This window comes from Macrobrachium nipponense, chromosome 46 (assembly GCF_015104395.2).
Source record: "Macrobrachium nipponense isolate FS-2020 chromosome 46, ASM1510439v2, whole genome shotgun sequence".
NCBI lineage: Eukaryota > Metazoa > Arthropoda > Malacostraca > Decapoda > Palaemonidae > Macrobrachium > Macrobrachium nipponense.
The window spans coordinates 11,184,032-11,204,633 of NC_061106.1; the positions used below are offsets into that span (position 1 = coordinate 11,184,032).

The following is a 20,602-nucleotide window of genomic DNA, read 5'->3' on the forward strand; positions in this document are numbered from 1 at the left end:
GTTCTTGCACAATGGCCGGCTTCCAGACTTGTTTGAAATAATATCTATTCCATCTAATGATTTGGCTACCCACATGGATTGGGCTATGGACTTGATTATCATAATCTCTTGAATAACTGGTTACTGTGCTTGAGGGTGGGGTGATATGAAAAACACAATATCTCATCTTTACCTCCAGCTAATTAAGCAACTCATGCTATTATAAAACAGCTGTAAATTGCACATCAACCCAAAAGTATGCAAATAACATTTTGCTCATAAATTCAGCCAACAGAACCCCCCCATTATCCTCACTGCAAATGATTGGCACAGCACAATAGTCTAGGACAGGTAGTAGGAGAGATGTCACTCCATTTCAACTAAAATCATCTCTCCAGTGATCCCATCGTAGCCTGAGGCTTCTCATCTGATAGTTTTTAGTTTCTGTAAAAGAAAACGACTGAGATGGCTATTAGTCTGTCCGTCCGCACTTTTTGTCTGCCATCAGATCTTAAAAACTACTGATATGTTGATTATCCACCCTCCAATTATCAAGCATGTCACTTTGCAGCGCTCTAGCCTCAGCAATCTTTATTCTACTTAAGGTTAAAGGTAGCCTTGATCGTGCGTTTGGCACAAATATAGGTGCCAACAATACAGGCCACCACCAGACCATGACTGAGAGTTCCTTGTAACTCTCTCTCTCTCTCTCTATGATGAGGTTCTACATGATATCTCCTCGGGTGGACTAATAAGTCTTTGAGACATCCCAAATCTTGTAACTCCTTGTAACTATTGTTATTATGCCTATCTTAAGCAATAAATCCTAACAAGACGAATCTCTCTCGACACTTACCTCTCTGTAGCGGCACTTGACGACAGTGAGCATCGACTCATGGGGCAGTTCCAGAAAGCCGACTTTACGAGAACATTCCTCCAAGTTGTGGTACTGGCAAGCCTCACTTCCGCTCACTGGAACACCATAGAATAATGTCAGGCTCTGCCTTCTTCCTTACACAACATGGCACTCTCGGGAGAGTGAGCTGTGTCAGAAACAGTAATGAAAATATCTTTTACTTATTTATTTATTTATTTTCAATGGAACCATGATACGGTTATATTTAGTTTTTAATAATGAAAAGACTAAAATTAAAAGCACGAATAAAAACTTTTCAAGATTTAAAGCTAGAGAACGTAAATTTTACACCTACTAAGTGATTCAAGCTGTACAGTCAGATCGTTGTGTATGTCGGAAATAAGGGCCTTTGGACATACATACTGAGTGTAATGGTCTGGATTGGTTTAACCAAGACTGCCCGTGTGTATGTGTGTTTGTGTAGACTGTTATTTAAATAAACATATTGAAACTCACTATTTAATTATCTCTAGAATTCACTAAGTGTGTTTGAAACAATGGTATCTACTAGTGCGCATCCATAAACATGAAAGCAAAATATCAACTCGCTATGTTAGTAGAGGCTTAATTCCTGAGCCATGGAGGCTCACGCTAGTTCCCAAGTTACTGTTAATGTCTACATAATGTGGATGTAAATAGAGTAAGACAAATTAGACAGAAAGAAGCATCAAAGCAAAAGTAATTCCTTCTAAAATCGAGAAGTCATGAGAACACTGAGGGTCGTAGAGAGACAGTGAATAATAAGTTTGCTAACATTATTTGGCTTCAGACTGCTAACTTACTATGACTCGCCAAGACAAGTACGAAGCAACTTACTACTGCTGGCTTTTTCGTGGCTCTGAGATTGGGCACGACACTTCTTCTTCTCTTTCCCCTTCAGGAGCTTACATTTCTTCTTTCTTTCCTTTTTCTTGTTCTTCTTTCCTTTCTTCTTTTTGTCACGCTTCACTTTCTTACTTCTTTTCTTTTTCTTCTGTCCTGTTTTTTTAGCTTCCTTCTTCTTTCTAAGTCGATCGATCATCTGAGTCACGTTTCTGAAAACGTCGGCGTTGATGTCCAACCCGACGGTTGACAACAATTCCTGAAGCTTTCTTGAATTCATGAGACTCTCTTCTGTTCTCGATAGTTCATGGCGTTCACCTGAGAACACGTCTGACTCGCCTAGAATCTCTTCTGCAGGTTCTGACGCCTCTGAAAGATATTCTCTTCTGCCTATCGCTCCATCGGTAAGCCAGTCAATGTCATCTGGATAGGTGCCTTCACCTCGGTGATGCCTGTGGTAATGGTAGGAACTCCTCTCCTTCTCGTGGCTCACTTGAGGAGATGCGGCGTCTGTACTAGGCTGATGGTGGTCTGCACTAGGCTGATGGTGGTAATGGTGATGGTGGCGCGATGGTGCCGTTCTCAGGCTGAAATCTCCATCGTCGTTCTCAGCAATGACCACGCTTCGACGGTCCCGCTCTTCTTCTTTTCTGTAAAATGAAAAAAGAATGAAGACTGGAATGATTTCAGGAAGCTTCTGACTAACTGTAACTGTATTATACTTTACATTTTATCAGCATGAATTCTATCAGTAAGAGCAAACATTTTGCAATGAGCTTCTGAATATTGCAAATATAATGTAAATTCACCTTAACTATGGAGGCGTATCATGACACTCGTTTCATGTAAACTCTCATACGACTATCGTCATGTGTTAACTCTTGCATCATTACACTTGTCGAGTGTGAAATGTTATATATTAACACTCGTCGCTTGTCATTATACTCGTTCCATAATCATTTTCATTTCATTACTCTCCTCTCAATCATAAAGCTCGTTATGTGTTAACTCCCGCACCCAGAGTTTATGTGGGTCTTTTTTTTTTTTTTTTTCCAAAACTGGACCTCTTCTTCTAAAAATGTCATTGCATATGTAGGTATATACAAGATGAAATACTTGAAAATGTTATTTTGGTTATTTTAAGAAAAAAATAAATAAAAACTGGGTATGCAGTCTATGCCCTTCTACCCGATTTGATGTTATGCAAATTTCTCTGACCAGATTACCGTACCACAGCTTTAAAATTATCGTTTCTCTACTAAGATCATTTACAAATATGGTGGCCTACATCATATTCCTATCATCACTCTTGTATTCCCTACTACTAAAGAATGATAATAGTGTTTAAAAACAAAATATATAAAAAAAAAGTTGCCCAAAAAACAAAATATTGTTATTTATCAATTTGTAATTGCGGTTCAATGAAAAGGATACTCATAGAAAATATGGACTTACAGATATATGTGTGTATATATATATATATATATATATATATATATATATATATATATGGGGGGGGTGGGGGCGGTGGGGCGTTCGACACAACCCCCCACCTCGGTACAGGCCTGATTACACCCGTTCTGTGTTAACTCTCATGTTAGTACACCGGTCAAACGTCTCGTACTATTTCACTGATCATATGCTGGCTCTCAAACCACAACACTCATCATGTTTTACCTCCTGTATCATTGCTCTCGTTCTGTGTAAACTGTAACATGCTAAATCTCAGTTATTGCTAGTTAACTCTCGTGATTTTTTCACTCATCACGGTACAATTAATCTTTACGTTTTAACTCTCATAGTTTCATATTCATGGCCACGTTAATTCTCGCAGTTTTTACAATAGACGCCAGGCGTACCTGTTGCTCGGTGTTACAACTCATTTCCCAAGAATGTTCGTAGATCTTTGTTGAAAGTCAATTCAACGAGACCAGAATGAAAATTTGTACACCAGTGTTTTTATCCTCGCGTCCTCTCTAGCAGGAAGGTTGAGAAATGAAAAGGAAGACCCTTACGGCGGTTTCATTGCGTTGTCCTTGAAAAAACATCTGGATGCTGCCAGAAAGGAGCGGCCCCAGCCCAATATTTTACGCAATGCCAGGCGTTACTTTTTTATGCGCGATGTTCTTGATTGGAAACCCCTTTTCTTGGGCATCCCCTCATCCCAGCTCGGAGAGAAATTGGAGTCTGAATTCTCATCTCTGGAAAAGTGAAACCGTCCCATTGACGACAGTAACAGGTGCAAGAACGATCGGTATAACAGTGGAGAAAATTGATCAGAGACTCATCTCGAGTGATGTGAAACGGGAGGTGGTCTGTCATTTGTCGCCTTACCAGAAATTGTTCCTGGTGTGTTTACATGATGAGATTCAGAGCGAGGTTGAGGGTTTAGTAGGAAAATTGAGGAAATGCCCGAACGCTTTCCAGATGTGTTGGATAAGAGAAGTCTCCTCCTGCTGGTTTTAATCTTCTTTAAAAGAAAACTATTGGGATGGCTATTTGTCTGTCCGTCCGCACTATTTCTGTCCGCCCTCGGATCTTAACTCTACTCAGGCTAGAGGGCTGCAACTTTGTATATTGTTCATCCACCTCCAATCATCAAATATACCAAATTACAGCCCTCTAGCTTCAGTAGTTTTTATTCTATTTCATGTTAAAATTAGCCACAATCTCGTTTCTGGAAACGCTATCTAAGGATAGGCCACCACCGGGTAATGGATGAAAACTTCATGGGCCACGAATCATACAGCATTATACACTGTACAGAAAACTCGATTGTTCCGAAGAAACTTCGGCGCATTTCTTATTTGAAGACAGGAGTCGGAGGAGTCTTTTCAGCGTGTGTCGAAAAATAGATCCTTGACACTTGCAGTTTGATAGCTTTGGCCGATTCAAATATACCAAACGAGCCCCGGTCACTTCCACAGGATCCTATTCCGGAAGACATTCACTTCTGCCAACCGTTAGGGAGCAACGTTTATACAGCTGCATAAATTAAGAATATCTTAGTTTAACCAGACCAGTGAGCTGATGAAGAGCTCTCCTAGGGCTGGCCCGAAGGATGACATATTTTTACGTAGCTAGGAACCAACTGGTTACCTAGCAACGGGACATACAGCTTATTGTGGGATCCGAACCACATGATATCGAGAAATGAATTTCTATCACCAGAAATAAATTCCTCTGATTCCAGGCTGGCCGGGCCGAGAATCGAAATCTGGACCACTGAATTGGTGGCCAAGCGCGAAAACCATTCGTCTAACAAGGAACTATATTGCTGCACAAAACAATGAGGTCGGCACACGGGCAGGTCGATGTAGTATACATAAAGGCCCTGTATTATTTAAGATAAGCAGTCAGTCTAGTCTGCAAAATATGTCAAAGATATAAAATATGAATTTGGACATGGACAAGTTTAAATGTAAATCGAATGAGGAGCTAATAAGCACAATTTCAGTATATTTTCACATATTGCATTTAACTACCGACATTACTTCTGTACCGGTTTTTCTTTCCATCTTGTCATTTGCACCAACTTTTCTTCCTCACGAATCTTGCAAATGTAAAGTTATCGAGACATTGGTATTCTGCAGATTATAGCTTTTGTTTGTTAACTCACGGTGCCATATTTATTACAAAGTACTTTTTAAGTCCCGTTAAGCAGTGCCATCTATATATCATTTCCATAATTACATCTGTTCGTCTTTCGGCATAAAATTCGTCTACTTCCAACTGACTATCTGACGTTCATTTCTCTCAGAAATAAGCAATATAAGAATAAAGTTCCTCTCCCCCGTAAGGAGGTAGTGCCGTCAGTGGACCTCATGCGGTGGACTGTAGGCAATACTTGAGATTCTTTGCAGCGTGCCTTCGGTCCCTAGCTGCAACCACTTTCGTTCATTTTACTGTACCTCCTTTCATATTCTCTTTCTTTCTCTTACTTTCCACCCTCTCCTAACACTTGATCCATAGTGCAACTGCTTTCAGGTTTTCTTCCTGTGACGCCTTTCAAACCTTTTACTGTCAATTTCCCTTTCAGCGCTGAATGACCTCAAACGTCCCAGTGCTTGGCCTTTGGCCTAAATTCTATATTCAACTCAACTCACTATAGTTCCTCTCCCTCCCCCATCCACCCGACAAAAACGCAAAATGATATGGTACTATTTCAAGAAAGGGTTGGACTGTTCACATATCAACAAACTAATGTTATAATTTATCGTTTCAATACCTCGGTAGCTGTATATTTTTGAGAAATTCAAACGCGACAAAGTTATTGCATTTGAGCAAGGTAGAATGTACTGAGACAGATTTACTTATCCAAAGAAATATTAATTTTTGGCTATATCTTTTTAGAATTTAACCAATTTAAACGTTTATAAATGTGATTTTTATTGAAGTAAACAACCTAATGGTCAGTTTTTTACCACAAGCCCTCCTCAGATCCTATGAGGATCAAGCCTGAAGGAATGAAAAAATCTTGGGTAGACAGTGACAACCGGCATGAATTGTGAGGTCCCCTCCGCCCAACTATTTTTTTTTATTATTATTATTATTGGCAGTCAGGTTCAGTGGCTAATACTGAAATTTGCAACTTTTTGTTTTTATCCAACAAATCCTAGTTTTTTAAATATACATTTACAAAATCTGACATGATTTTTGGGTTCCTTTCAAAATATACAAACAAATAAGACAACTTTAGTAATAATTAGACAATTTTAGAGAATGCTTACAGAGAATTAGCAAGAAAAAACATCTGGCTTTTGCGAGGTTGTGTAGTTTTGAGGCCACTGGGTCGAAAACTAGAGTCACAGGTACAGAGTTTCAAAGTTGTTTTTGTTCTGTTTCAATTTAACTTAGTGTCACGGAGGATAACTATTATCTCGCAGGCTTACAACTGGGCCGAGGAATTGGGAATTCAACATATGTGGACATTTCAAAATACTGTATGCCAAAAAAAGGGGGGGAAAAGAGAGTTGCAGTGGCAATGAGACAATAAATGGCAAACAAAATTAACATATTTGGCGACATCATTCAGTTTTGCAAATCACTCTCCATTCCACATCCCAAGAAATTCAAGAATCAGTCTCAGCGTTTTCATTCATCAATGATCACTCCTGATCATTTGGCAGAAGTTGGTAAATTGGTTATTCAGTCACTCTTAGAAACAAATATCAACCAACACGGTCTGTATGGGGTGAAAATCAGGTTTAAAACTCGTTGCAAAGAACACTCTCTCACTAATTGAATACAACTTCAGAGGCAGAAAATGAAGAGGAGAAAGACCAGATAATGAAGAAATAGAGGACAGTAGGAAAACTAAACTGTTTATACCTTGCACAAATAAAGCCCTTTGTCGTAAAGTGCCCTACAGTGTTAGTATGGGTAAGAAGATGACCATTAGCTTTTCAATAATGGATATCTCATTCAAGAGAAGTGTTAAAGCAACACAGTCGGATAATCTGTTGTTGCCTTGAGATGATGGACTCTCTGGACTTTGCTGTTCTGTGACACCTGCATATAGGCAACAACGAATCTATGATCTTATTCCAGAATCTACAAACATTTCCTGTTAAGGATTTGATAAACACGCTGAAAACAGATGGAAAGTTAACAAAGCAAAGTACACTGACAAAATCTAGCAAAGAATTTCGAATACCACACCAGGGGCACCATTATGCTTAACTCAGAAGTTCTTTCGCAAAGGACTTCAAGGAAATCCATTCCGTGTTTCTTTTCACTTTCCACGCATAGCTACGTATTAGTTAGATTCTGAGAAGGTGTATTTCGAAATGAAGAGCGTGAAAAAGACAATTTTGAGAATATGAAATGATTTCATGGAAGAAGAAACGCCTCCATAGCATAACCACAAGGAAAGCAACAGATCACTAACTGACCTTATGGATATGGTAGCCACCTTTTTCGCACCAATCTTCCTCGTGTTCCATTCGAAGTCACCTCGCCTGCTTGTGCTCAGAGACTGGAAAGGTTGCGATGTGGCGAAGGCAATAACTAGGATCACGTGGAACAGAGTCACTTTTACTGTGTTCACAAGCATCGTATCTGAAACAAAAAGAAGTATTTTATTAAAACGAAAACTTTTTTTTTTCATCTTACGAACCATTAGAATTGAAATACCATCTTTAAAAAACGAAAGGAGACCATACAAAAATCATCTTAAAACTGGAAATTTTCATTACTTTGTCATGTATTGTATATTATTTCTTACAAAGTGTTGTACCTAAAAATCATAACCTCTCAGGTTATGTTCAGCAACATAAACAAGACCAGTATCACTTGCTGAATCCAGGATGTGTTTTATAGCATAAGAATTTTCTTAGCGTCTCGATTTCCTCACATTTTGGAATCGCTCACAGTTGCAAGTCTTGGATGCGACTGGAATATAAAGGAAGAAGCTCATAGGATATATCGTTGTTCCTAAATATTTGAGATTCAACCTTGTTAATCCTTTGTCCATTATGCACACTGCTTATTTTTCCTAGATACATTTTGAATCTCATATCTCAAGGTGTTATCTGCCATAAAGAGATTTCCTTTTATCTTCAATACTTCCGGAGATATTAGCATTCGAATAGCGTTAGGGCCGGGCCGTGGCAAAAATTATAATGCAATCATTAAAACATCATTTACATGTGAATGTATAATATTTTGAAAATAAATCTTATATGGGATGAAATGTAAAGATGTAAGTTTTATCTGCCGAAAGAAATTTTTTTTTAATCTTCAAAACTTTTGGAGATATTAGCATTTGAACAGCGTTATGGACTAACCCAATAATTAATACATAATTTAAATGTGCATATATGATATTCTAAAATTAAAATTAAAAATAAATCTTATATGGGATGAGATTTAAAGATTTGTTTTATCAGCCGAAAGAATTTTTCTTTTATCTTCAATATTTTTGGAGATAGTAGCATTTGAATAGAGTTAGGGCCAGGTCGCCAGAAATGAGCCCGTTTCCAGTAAGACTTCGCTTCGCTCGTAACCATACAGACCTACTACACAAAGACTTCAAATTATTAAATGGCAGATTGCTAAAACAGTGACTATAACAACTCAGCACCCGATCATCAGCATACAGCAAGTCGTAGATTTCATCCTCCCATCACCCACCCTCAAGTACAGCAATTCCTTCAGTCTCACCCCATCTTGATATTGCTGCTCAACATCAGAATCCACACAGAAGCACCTCCAGTCAGTCATGGAATAACGACTGAAGCTGCTACAACGAAGGTGAGACTTTGCATCTTTCCTCAGGGTTAGCCCCAAGTCCAAACATCCAGTTAAAACTAAGAATGCTATTGGGGATAGGTGAGCTCAGCCACTCATCATCTGTGTAAGAACCCCTGCCCTGCTGACAGTCTTCCTTGTAAATGTTATGACACAAGACCTACCTAGCAAGCAACACGCCCTTTCAACTGTCACTTCTACTTTGCAAGCTTGACAGTTCTGTACCAGCGCTTGTCGTCTACAATGTTTCCTTGGCCTGTGATTGAGTATTTCCCTTTTGAGGCAAGTGCCTTTACAACAGGATGCTGTTAAAGAGAAGAAAACCACCATCCTGTAACAGTTCTGTAGAAGAAGAAAGGAGGAAATCCCGGATCAACACCTCACACGGAGAGAGAAGAAGAACCGACGACTTCAAGATCTCGGACCCCTCGCAATGCCGGCGTAGAGATCCAGCAGCCCTTAGCAAACAAGACACCAAACAAGAAAGATTGCTGACAGCTGGAAAATTCATAATACCAGCCTTTCAAACAGTACTTGAAATACATGAAATGGTTATGAAATTTAAGGTAGTCATAATACTAGATCTTCCTGGTATATCAAACTATATCTAGGTAATTTCTTACTAACATGAAATAGTGAGAAAAAGAAAACGATCGTAAAGAATATTAATCTTAAAATATCAAAACTCTAAGGTCAACTTTTAAAGGAAATAACTACAGTAACCTCCATTTTACCTTCCCTTATGGGTACAAGAGGCTGTGGCCAACTATGAAGTGCGAGCAAGTACAAAAACCTGTGCTTAGCCTATGCCAGACTAACCCATCCTAGGCAGTGGGTCCCCAACGTTTTTGAAGTTGACGAGCACATGACAGTTTTCTGGGAAACATGAGAGCACCGACATAATTTTAGGATTTGCCAGGCAGTACAATTAGTAAGACTTACCTCAAATCCCACACAAACTTTCTATTACTTGCAAGGAAGATACAAATACAATTTGAATATTATACACCAAGGTATGTTGTATATGGCATATACAGGCAATACTTTTGTATCTAAGGAATCATAATATTGTTTTTTTTTTTTTTTTTTTTTTTTATCAAATAATAACCTGGAGCAATTCATTATTTTCTGGAAAAATATCCTCCAAATATCTTAAAATTTGCAAAATACCTCAAATATCTTCAAGCAGAATAACTAGAAGAAAACTAAGCAACTCTACCCTTGCACATTTACAAAAATATCCAAGATTCCATAAGGCACAAACGACGCTTGGTATCTGTACGTTATTTTTTTTTTTTTTATCAAAGGTTCTTTATTACATAGAAAGAATTGCAAGGTAACACTAGCGATTCCATCTGGAGTACACTTTAATTAAAAAGAAAGCTGTCAAAATGAAGCGTCATAATAAAATAAAACAGAATGTTGCAGATTCAGTTGAAGATTTACGTGCCACGCCTCAAATTATCAAGTGCGGACGTTAAGTATATGTTTGATATACGTATTAAATAATAAAAATACACTTTTTCCTGCAGCTGCAACTGAAGTTGACAATCAAAGAAGGACAAAAGGCGTATTAAAAGTAGCATGTCTCTCTCTCGCTCTCTCTTAGACCCAAAATGCATAGCGTGGAAGAAAATATGTTTGGCTTCAACGGTGTTTTAACTGCATTGATCTGATAAATCAACGAAAATGAAAAAATTAACCAGCTGATAAAATCTAAACAGGACTATACATATTTTCTTAATTTTCCTGTAACGAAAGACCATTCATCTGAAATTTGGATGATTCGGTGTAATATGTGAAGACTGCCCAGGGAATTTCATCAGTTTATATTTGCATTTTTATCATTATTCATCTGTGATGTGAAAAGAACGAAACAACAGAAAATAATGGCATTATAATCAGTTGCTCTGCTAAATATCGATGAGAAGTTTCCCCGTTGTGAACATCATTTCTGTGTCAGACTTATGCCTGCAGAGAGCTGATGATTGTGAGCACGATTTCAGCCTCTGTGCAAGAGCGCTACCAGACCATAGAGAAGTGTACTGTGGTGCTCGCAAGAAACAGGTGTGGAAACATTAAGCCTAAGTTATCCTGGCCATATTTCTAGCCTACCCACACGAACAATGAAGCCTACAGGATCCTCAGAAATACAGACAACATGAAACTGCAGTGTAAATGAAGGCAAAATAAATATACAGTATTTTATCAGCAATACGCCAATACATTTGTATATCATGATTTGCTATAAGGCAATTGATATGCATGCGATATGTGTATGAGTGCCATCTGGGCTAAGTGTTAAGAATGCAGTTAATTGTTTGTTTGTATGGTGCTTTTACGTTGCATTGAACCAGTGGTTATTCAGCAACGGGACCAACGGCTTTACGTGACTTCCGAACCACGTCGAGAGTGACCTCTATCACCAGATATACACATCTCTCGCTCCTCAATGGAATGGCCGAGAATCGAACCCGCGACCAGAATGCAGTTAAGTGTAAGGGTATGGGATATTAGACAGCCTTGTCAGTTAACAGGCTTGTGGAGCAGAGCATGACCTTTTGAAAAAAAAACTTAGCCATAAAAACGCTACTTGGAGGAAAGTGCAAAGAGATAATTTGAATTTTTATTTTTTAAGTTGCTGGGATAATGTGGATTGGGAGCACAGGTAACAGCAATCCCTGGAGGAGTTCCTGCTTGTGTTTCAAGAGTATAAATGTGCAGAGGAGAATGTGTTCTAAATCAGCTAAGAGGATCTTTTGAATGTATATTGTAGGCTTATTTTAATAGTACTTTCTTTACTCTCTGACTTGAAATGTTGAGTAGATGTTAGGTTGTGTTGTAAGAGGTACATACAAAAACATTATCTTCCATCCACACTACAGTAGAACATGTCATAGACACACGTTGGTAACTTATTGCATAAACATCACAAACAGATTGAATGTCAGGCAACAACTTACTGCTAGCTCTACTCACTGCTTCATACAAAGATCTGTTCTCCATTTATGGTCAGTGACTTGTTTTCAATCTCTTTGAGATATGTATGTGATTAGTTACCCTGTGTTTATGACATGTTTTAAAGTAGTGTGGAGAAAGCCTTAGCCTTCAAATTTCCTTTGACTGATCAGCATAATTATGTTGAGATTCCTTTTCTTTCATGTTACTATAATGTATACGTCAACTCACCGCCAACCACAATCCTTTGTTTATTTTGTTGAACTTTAGCCATCAAACCGTAACCTACTTAATACGAATACATTTGCTACGTACTTTCATGAATAAGACCTCTGATCACTCCCCGGTTAGATAAGCCTTGTATCGAAAAGCAACAAACCCCCACCCCCCTTCCCTCTCCCCCGAAAAATAAAATGCTCGAAATATTCACAAGGTTGCGGTCACTTTGCCTATTTTACCAGTAGGTTGTTTTTATAGCTCAGCCTAAAGAGCTATAACCACTCAAATTTCATGAAACGATGACGTGGATGGGTCTAGTCACCTCAAGTAAAATGAATCAGGAGCGGATAAATTACTATGTGTGCTTGAGTTGAACTAGTCTGTCGTCGTTACTCAGGGAGCATGCAAATTCTCGTTCAAAGCTCTGAGCATTAGTTCGAATCCTGCCACGGAAGGTATAATTTGACTTCATTTACGAAAGTCCGGTCTGAGGACATGGACTGGAACCGTTTGGTTAGCACACAGTACGTATAACTTTCTTTGTTTATTTCCCCCCTCGGATATACGTATAGGTTTGTAATGGGAGCATCCAGAGAAGTGCAGTTAAGAGATCATTTTGCCGGCCATCAAAATCTACACTTGCATGTATTATATAGAGTCTGTGTATTTATGTCTTTGTGTGCGTATATATGCGTGCACGTAAGCATTTTATCTCTTAAATGAATTCAATTGGTGTATATCACCAATAATCTGAGAGAGAGAGAGAGAGAGAGAGAGAGAGAGAGAGAGAGAGAGAGAGAGGATACTGACGTTTGACCTGTCATTTCCTCCCGATATGAGATATGACGTATCCACTCAAAAATAGATTTGTCAGATCAGGGGGCGATGTTTATTGCGACTAGATAAGATATCTCTGACCTTGTTATCATCCAGCGTGATGAGATCGTATGACATCAGCCTTCCTTCCATCCCCCAATAAAGAAATGCCATTCCTCGCAATATGCATCATCCGACAGTAGTAGAGTCACGTCTAGGAAAATGCTGTAGCTCCTACGAACAACTTAAATCGATGCTTTTCTTCACTGTTTTTCTTTCTCGAAAAAACAATTCTTATCTCTAAACTTCTAATCTACTGATTCTTATCGGAATCGTAAAGAATGTTGCAAAGACAGTCGTTTTAATTTCTTAAGGCAATCTGTTTCTTGTAATATGAATGTTGTCTGCCATCTGGTTCCTGTAATATGAATGTAGTGTGCCCCAAGTGATTAAGTATACAGGCATACTTATGATGTGGAAATGTACACTTATGTAGAATTAGTAATTGGTTAGGAGACTCTTGGCATACCGTTGTCAAAACGAAGTGTCAAAATTTCATGCATTTCACCTCAATGTTTCCATCACACGGGGATTATCATTATTACACGGTGCCAAAACCATTGTTTCATGGAAGTGTCCTAGAGAATTTCAAATTAGAAAATGGTGATAGTCGCAACAGGAGGAGAACCTCGCGGTTGCACGTTGAAACAATTATGAGGAGAGGATGGAAAGCAAGGTGTAATATAAAGAATATGAACGAAGGTACAGTAAAAAGAATGAAAGTTGTTGCAGCTAGGGGCCAAGGGACAGTGCAAAGACTCGTAAAGTATTGCTTCGGTGCACAGCGTGGGTTGTATGTACTACCCTCCTCCGGTGTAGCCGGTGAGAACCGGTGTTGGTGTTCGAGACATGTTTGGACGTGACCCACCGCCTTTTCTGGTTCAGGGTGGGAGGGGAGGATCATCTTGCTGAGAGATCTGGATCCTAAAGTTGGCGACAGAGATGTGCTACAAAACATCATTCAGAAAAAAATAATGGGTAACATTTAGCAATACTCGAGAATGAATGAGATGATGATACTGTAAGGGAGAGAACCGTGAGCGAGTATGTCATTCTAGCGAGGAAAAGTAAAGGTTTAAAGCACAAGTCTGAATCATTATTATTCAGTTCAATCAAAGCTAAGAACTGAAGGCTTTCAGTACTTTGAAGGGAAGGTTTAGGCTATAACCACAAAAGCCATCAATACAGTGAAGGACACAGTGGAGCAGCGAACGCACCACATACAAAGACAGATGAAGGATGAGCTAAACCTAACGAAAAGGGGATAAAATAGGGTTTATGGCTACGGGAAAAGTGAAACTCATTTTTTGTTATCTCGATTGCTTTCTTAGAATTACGGCCGGAAAAGTGCACTCGAAAGAAAACATCTCGTTCTCTCGAAATCCGTTAAAACCAAGGCTCGGTTAAAACCAAGGTAAAGAGAGGAAATCCGTTAAAACCAAGGTAAAGAAAGAAAAAACGAGGAGCCTCGTGCCCTATGGCGATGAATTTTATGTATGATTTATTAAACCATTTATCTATTTACTTGTTTGCCATTTCTTCTCTGGATATGATTTGAAAGAACTGATATTCTGGCCTTGATTCAGTAAGAATTTATTTACATGGCTGTTCTATAAGTAAAACAAAGAATATGCTGCACGATTAACAATACTAATACACTATGGTACAGTACAGCAGCTTTTATGTGATTTGTACAAAAGTTGATGGTATATACTGGTTATTAATGGGAAACTAAGCTTAAACTCTCAAGCAGATCTTAACTCTTCAAAAATGAACACACATATCACACGATTTACGGTGTTATCCATATCGACTTGCAAGAACGCTTCTGAAAGCATGCTGTTTATGTAGACCCTTAAATAGCACTCTTTCCGAGTTGGGGAAACCACTTTTTGCTGTGACGTGGTCAGGAATGCTGTGTTTATAACTCTGACATGCGAGTTCAAATACCCCTCGGGATTGGAACACATAACTGCCAATTTCATCATATAAATATATATCATATAGAAAAGTTGCTTAAAATGTCATCCATAATAGCATGCAAGAGACTTTTCTATCATGCTTGAAACCGACCGCTGGAAGGCACTGACTTCTTTCTGACTGAGTTCCTCGTTAGACAAGTGATTTAGGTGCTCGCCTACCGATTCTGTAGAACCGAGCTCGATTCCCTGCTCTGCCAAAGTGGAATCGGAGGAATTTGTTTCTGATGATTCGAAATGAATTTCTCGATATAATATGGTTCGGATCCCGCAATAAACTGTAGGTCGCGTGGCTAGGTAACAAATTGGTTTCTTGCCACGTAAAAATATCTATTCCTTCGGGTCAGCCTTAGGAAAGCTGTTAATCAGCTCAGTGGTCTGGTTAAACCAAGATATACTCAACTTTTTTTCTTTCTGACTGATACCTTTTTTCTGCCGCATCCTGTTTGATAATTTAGTGTACTCGTAACTCAAGGCAGTCTCAGATTCGAGTTCAAATCCGTTCGAAGACTAAAATTTATCATTAAGTTGCATAAATATCATATGATAAAGTGATTTACAATAGACCCTGTGCTGGTCTGTCTGAGAGCTTTCTGCAAATGTACTCTTCAGGCTGACGGCTGGGCACATTTCTGGAACTGACTTTAATATTCAGAAATGTTAAGCCACAAACATCATTTAATGCTGGACTCATCAAACCTGGCCGGAGCAGATACAATTGGTAATCATTATTCCCCTCCTCTGTGTATATATGTCTTTGTGTGTAGAATCTACTGGTAACTTTTACCCGATCCATATGTGATTGTAATAGCCACAATGCCCTCTTAACTTTTGCAACTCTCCGCGCTTTTTTGGGCATTTGCTTGTCGCTACGAAGCATAAAGATCCAAGTGCAAGATATATGAAGAAGTTATGATGTCCGGTAGTGGGAAACGTACCCGGGTTACCATAATCACAACGAGGTCACGTTGCCGACCTGACCGGACATCATAATTTCTTCACATATCTTGCACTTAGATCTCAAAGCTTTGTAGTAACAAGCGAATCCAAAAAAATGGCAAAGAATTCGAGAAGTTAAGAGGGCATTGTGGCTATTACAATTACACACAATTTATATGTGTATGTATGTATATATATATATATATATATATATATATATATATAATATATATATATATATATATAGAAGAATCATATGGGTAGCAGACCCGATATCTTGTTACTTGTGAAAGACATGCCTTTACCTCTTCAACCTGGATATATATATGCATATATATATATATATATATATATATATATATATATATATATATATATATATATATATATACGTATACATATATATATATACACACACACATATATATATATATATATATATATATATATATATATATGTGTGTGTGTGTGTGTGTGTGTGTCAAGGTGGCAGTTGGTCACAACATCACAGACAAGAAGGCGGGGGGAAGTACACCAGAAAACATTCATGTATACACTTTATTGCGTCGTTTCAAAGTTCCAGGCTTCATTTTCAAGCTATTAAAGAACACAAGATAAAACCGTGAAACAACAAAAATACGTACATAGTAGATTGCACATAATTTTAACCTTCACTTCTGTGATATTTATTATGTATTTTTATTGTTTCACGGTTTTATCTTGTGTTCTTTGGTGGCTTGAAAATGAAGCCTGGACCTTTGAAACGACGCAATAAAGTGTATACATGAACGTTTTCTGGTGTACTTCCCTGCCTTCTTGTCTTTATATATATATATATATATAAGATATATATATATATATAATATATATATCTATATATATATATATAATATATATATATATATACACACACACAGAGAGTAAGCGCTAGTGTGTGTGGGTATTTTTTTAATGGTCATTTCCAGCGGGAAGAGAGAAGGGTTCTGTCCTGGGGACTTCAAACTGTCGGAAACATATGAGGCCCCTCAGAGGAAAAGGTAGTGTAGTGCTACAGTGTGATGGTCTTTCAGACCCAAGTGAAATACTTTACGGCGACCCTTCTACAACAGGGAGGGGATGAACTTGTCAAAGAAAAACTTTGACGATTATGCTACGAAGTAGCAAAACCCCTCTTAGTAGAATGCTACTGCTCGTCAATATTTCAAGAAACTCTTACCAACAAGGTTTATGAGTAACGTCTTTAAACGTACATGAATTGACCGTTAGAGACGAAGAATAAGATGAAATTCCTTTTGTTAAGCTATGAATTCAGAGAGAGAGAGAGAGAGAGAGAGAGGTGTGGGGGGAAGGAAGGAAGGAGATTCCAGGTCAGCATACCTACTCACGTCATAATTTTCTTCACAAAGGCACAAAGAACTATCCTATTCCATCCCTTCTCAGCGCCCTTCTCCTCCTCCTCCTCCATCCTTATCAGGCTCTTCATCTCGAACCGCTGCCCACTCCTTTTCCTCGAACCCTGGGGCCCTGACATCCTTTTCCATCTACTCTCCCTCATCCCATCCTTATCAGGCTCTTCATCTCGAACCGCTGCCCACTCCTTTTCCTCTACTCTACCCTCCCAACTTCATGTTGGTCTCTTGTCCTTCTGTACTTTCGCCCACCTGCTTTATTAATGGAACGGTAGTAGTGACCGGAACGTCCTCGTGAGTAATCGAACGAGAGGAAGTATGCTGTGTTACGAAAGCCGCTTTGGAACTAAAATAAAACTTGCATAACCAGAGAAGAAATTCAGGGGGAAAACCCGACATGGGTCCTTTTTATCCTACTGCATCTCAAATGATAAAAACTCGAAATATTAACAGCTGGTGCAAATCATGGCGTCAAATGGATCTCAGGGAGTGGGAATAAAAAAGCAGCTGTCTCATTAATGAAAGAATAATTGTAGATATCTTTAACCGAAAGATTGTGCTTTGACTTTTTATTTATTTATTATTATTTTTTGGGTGTTTTGTAGAAAAAACTGTTTTCAAGTTTGAATGTAGACCTTGACACAGCAATCTTCGAGAGGTTATCGTATACAAAATGACGGATGACCGCTTTCAGAAACTGAGTGACAGGTTCTTGAAATAAAAATGACTGCTGTTGCCAGAATAATCGTATAGCTTTGTATATGTAAAACATTATGATGCCACGTTAGAACCTCCCTATGAATATTGTCTCATTTTTTTCTTATTGACAAACAACATACCGTACTTACTATGTACATCCAGGCATGCATAAATGAATGTCAAGTTGATCCTACCGAATGAATGAAGACTTCATATACCGTAGCGTCACTCCATTCCGGGAAGAAGGAAATGGTCAGTACGGAACATCATCGGAAATATCAGTTATTCTTGCAAGGGAGGAAAAGTCACGAGTTGGACGCAACAAACAATAAAAAGAAAAATGGAAAAAGGTTCGACAAACGAATAAGCAATAAAACAGAACCTCAATATTTTCAATAACATGGTAAATAGAAACAAGTTGCAGATAAGCTCACACAGAGAAGTGAGAGAAAACGGAATGATGAACCAAGAACAGAAATAAAAGAGGAATAAAAGGAAAGACTCGGAGAGATGTTTATTTTTCTAAAGGCATTCTTACAAGCATGCTCAAGAATAGAATACACCATGGAATTTTGGCCAAAGACCAAGAACTGGAACACATGAGGTCATTCAGCGCAGAAAGGGAAATTCACAGTAAAGTTGCACTTTGAAACAACTGTTAGAGGGGGTGGAAAGCCATCTGGAAGAGAATATGAACGGAGGTACAGTACAAGGAATGATAGAGGTTGCAGCTAAGGGCCGAGAGAACGCTGCAAAGACCCTTACGTAATGCCTACAGTGTACCATGTAAGGCGCACTGGCGGCACTACCTCCCCTACGAGAAAGCATGCTCAAGCACGCACATATGCAGCTGCATGAAACCCCTCAATGAATAACAGAACACCGAAAATCCGACCTGCAGGTTAACTTAATTAACAACGCTACAGGTAATGCGCTGGCCGCGACGGGTTGAGTATTTGAAAGTCGATACGATATTATTGACAAAGAAATAACAACTCATCCTCGATAATCCACTCGTTGAAAGGAAATACGTAGCACTTTGAAATCTACTTAAATGGCTGTATCTCAGTACCTTTCCTAAACAACGTTTGCAAATTCGCGAGATTCCCAGATCAACGTGAAAACGGTCTTTTGCTTTAAGAAAATATAAAAAAATAAAAATGACGAGAACAATAATGAGAATAAAATTAAAAGTAATGAAAATTAATATAATCAAAATAAGAAAATAAAAATAAGAATAAGAATACTAAAACCAACGAAAACCAGTAAAAACAAATACCAGAACTAAAAACAAAAATGAGAAAATACAAAGAAATCGTACTTTGTTCTAACTGACAGTTTAACAAGTTACTTCTTCCAAACGAGATCTTTCGTAGATGGACGTGTACCATATATGGAAAGAACTTGCTGATGTATTTACCCAAATGACAGTATATTTATATCACTTTCTATTACTAAGGCTGAGGTAGTGGGTGCCCCAGAGCTAGTGAGTGTTTCAAGGGTCCAGTAGAGCTCTTGGGGACGAGCCAGGGAGAGGGTATATTGAACTTCTACCATTTCTTGGAGTTGGAGAAACATAACATGCAATGTATCATGATTGTATGGGTCTACCTTAGTGTAGCGACGTTGATGGGACATCGCTTTCTTGATATACTGGATTAAAACATGCAAATGAATATTCGAGCAGCATTCATGGAATTTGGAAAATAAATGTATATAAGGACCTCTACTATGCGGCACATTGTCATCGAAGCCATGTTAGGTTTGTAAAGATAGTGTGAATAAAAACAATTTGCGACCTTACTGTATGCACTACACTAAGAGAAGTAAATACCCAAGGATCCCATTAAGATATAGCAGAATTTAAGCCTTGCGACAATAAGTATATACGTCGATTCTGATATGTAATAACAAAAAAAAAAAAAAAAATAATAAAATAAAAGAGAGAGAGAGAGAGAGAGAGAGAGAGAGAACGGGGTAAATACAATCACCGTGATAGGGCACTTCAGATGTCTCTGTGACGAGAACTTGTGTGTGTATGTGAGAGAGAGAGAGAGAGGGGAAGAGAGATGGGGTGGGGGAGGTGGCGGGGTTGGATGGAGAATCACAAGTTTTATTGATATGAATCAAATTAAAAATATAGATACATTAAATACTATGAAATAACACAATCTCTTACGTGGCAAAACCAGAAACATCTCCATTTTCCAAGTCAACTAAATTCGGCATAATGCAAATGTTGGGGGTTTCAGCGCCTGTGTTAACTACGGTCTTCATATCAGTGCAAGAATTCAGAGTTGAAATTATATGTTATCAACAAAATAACATTCATTACTTCTCATTACCCTCATTATGACTTTGAAGGCTACCGCTGAACAGTTCCCATTATTGTAAGGCTATACACCATCAACACTCAAGATACTCAAACATGCTTTTGGAACAAGACTAAAAGGCCAATTACTTCTATGGCAAATTGCCAGAATATTATCACTTGCCTACAAACACCGTCATACAAGTCAAAATCCTAAGTCAATGACATTAAGCACTTTAAATTA

General features: G+C 38.4%; 1 protein-coding gene across 1 annotated transcript in view; it reads right to left on the reverse strand.

Annotated features, from left to right (window-relative positions):
• LOC135214748 (uncharacterized) overlaps positions 1 to 20,602 on the reverse strand; it is a 28,847-nt gene that overhangs the window by 2,458 nt on the left and 5,787 nt on the right. The window contains exons 2-4 of the mRNA XM_064249096.1: positions 7,612 to 7,777; positions 1,712 to 2,367; positions 836 to 951 (exon numbers count right to left, since the gene is read on the reverse strand). Coding sequence (XP_064105166.1) covers positions 836 to 951; positions 1,712 to 2,367; positions 7,612 to 7,772 — 933 coding nt within the window. The 5' untranslated portion in view covers positions 7,773 to 7,777. The remainder of the gene's footprint in view (positions 1 to 835; positions 952 to 1,711; positions 2,368 to 7,611; positions 7,778 to 20,602) is intronic.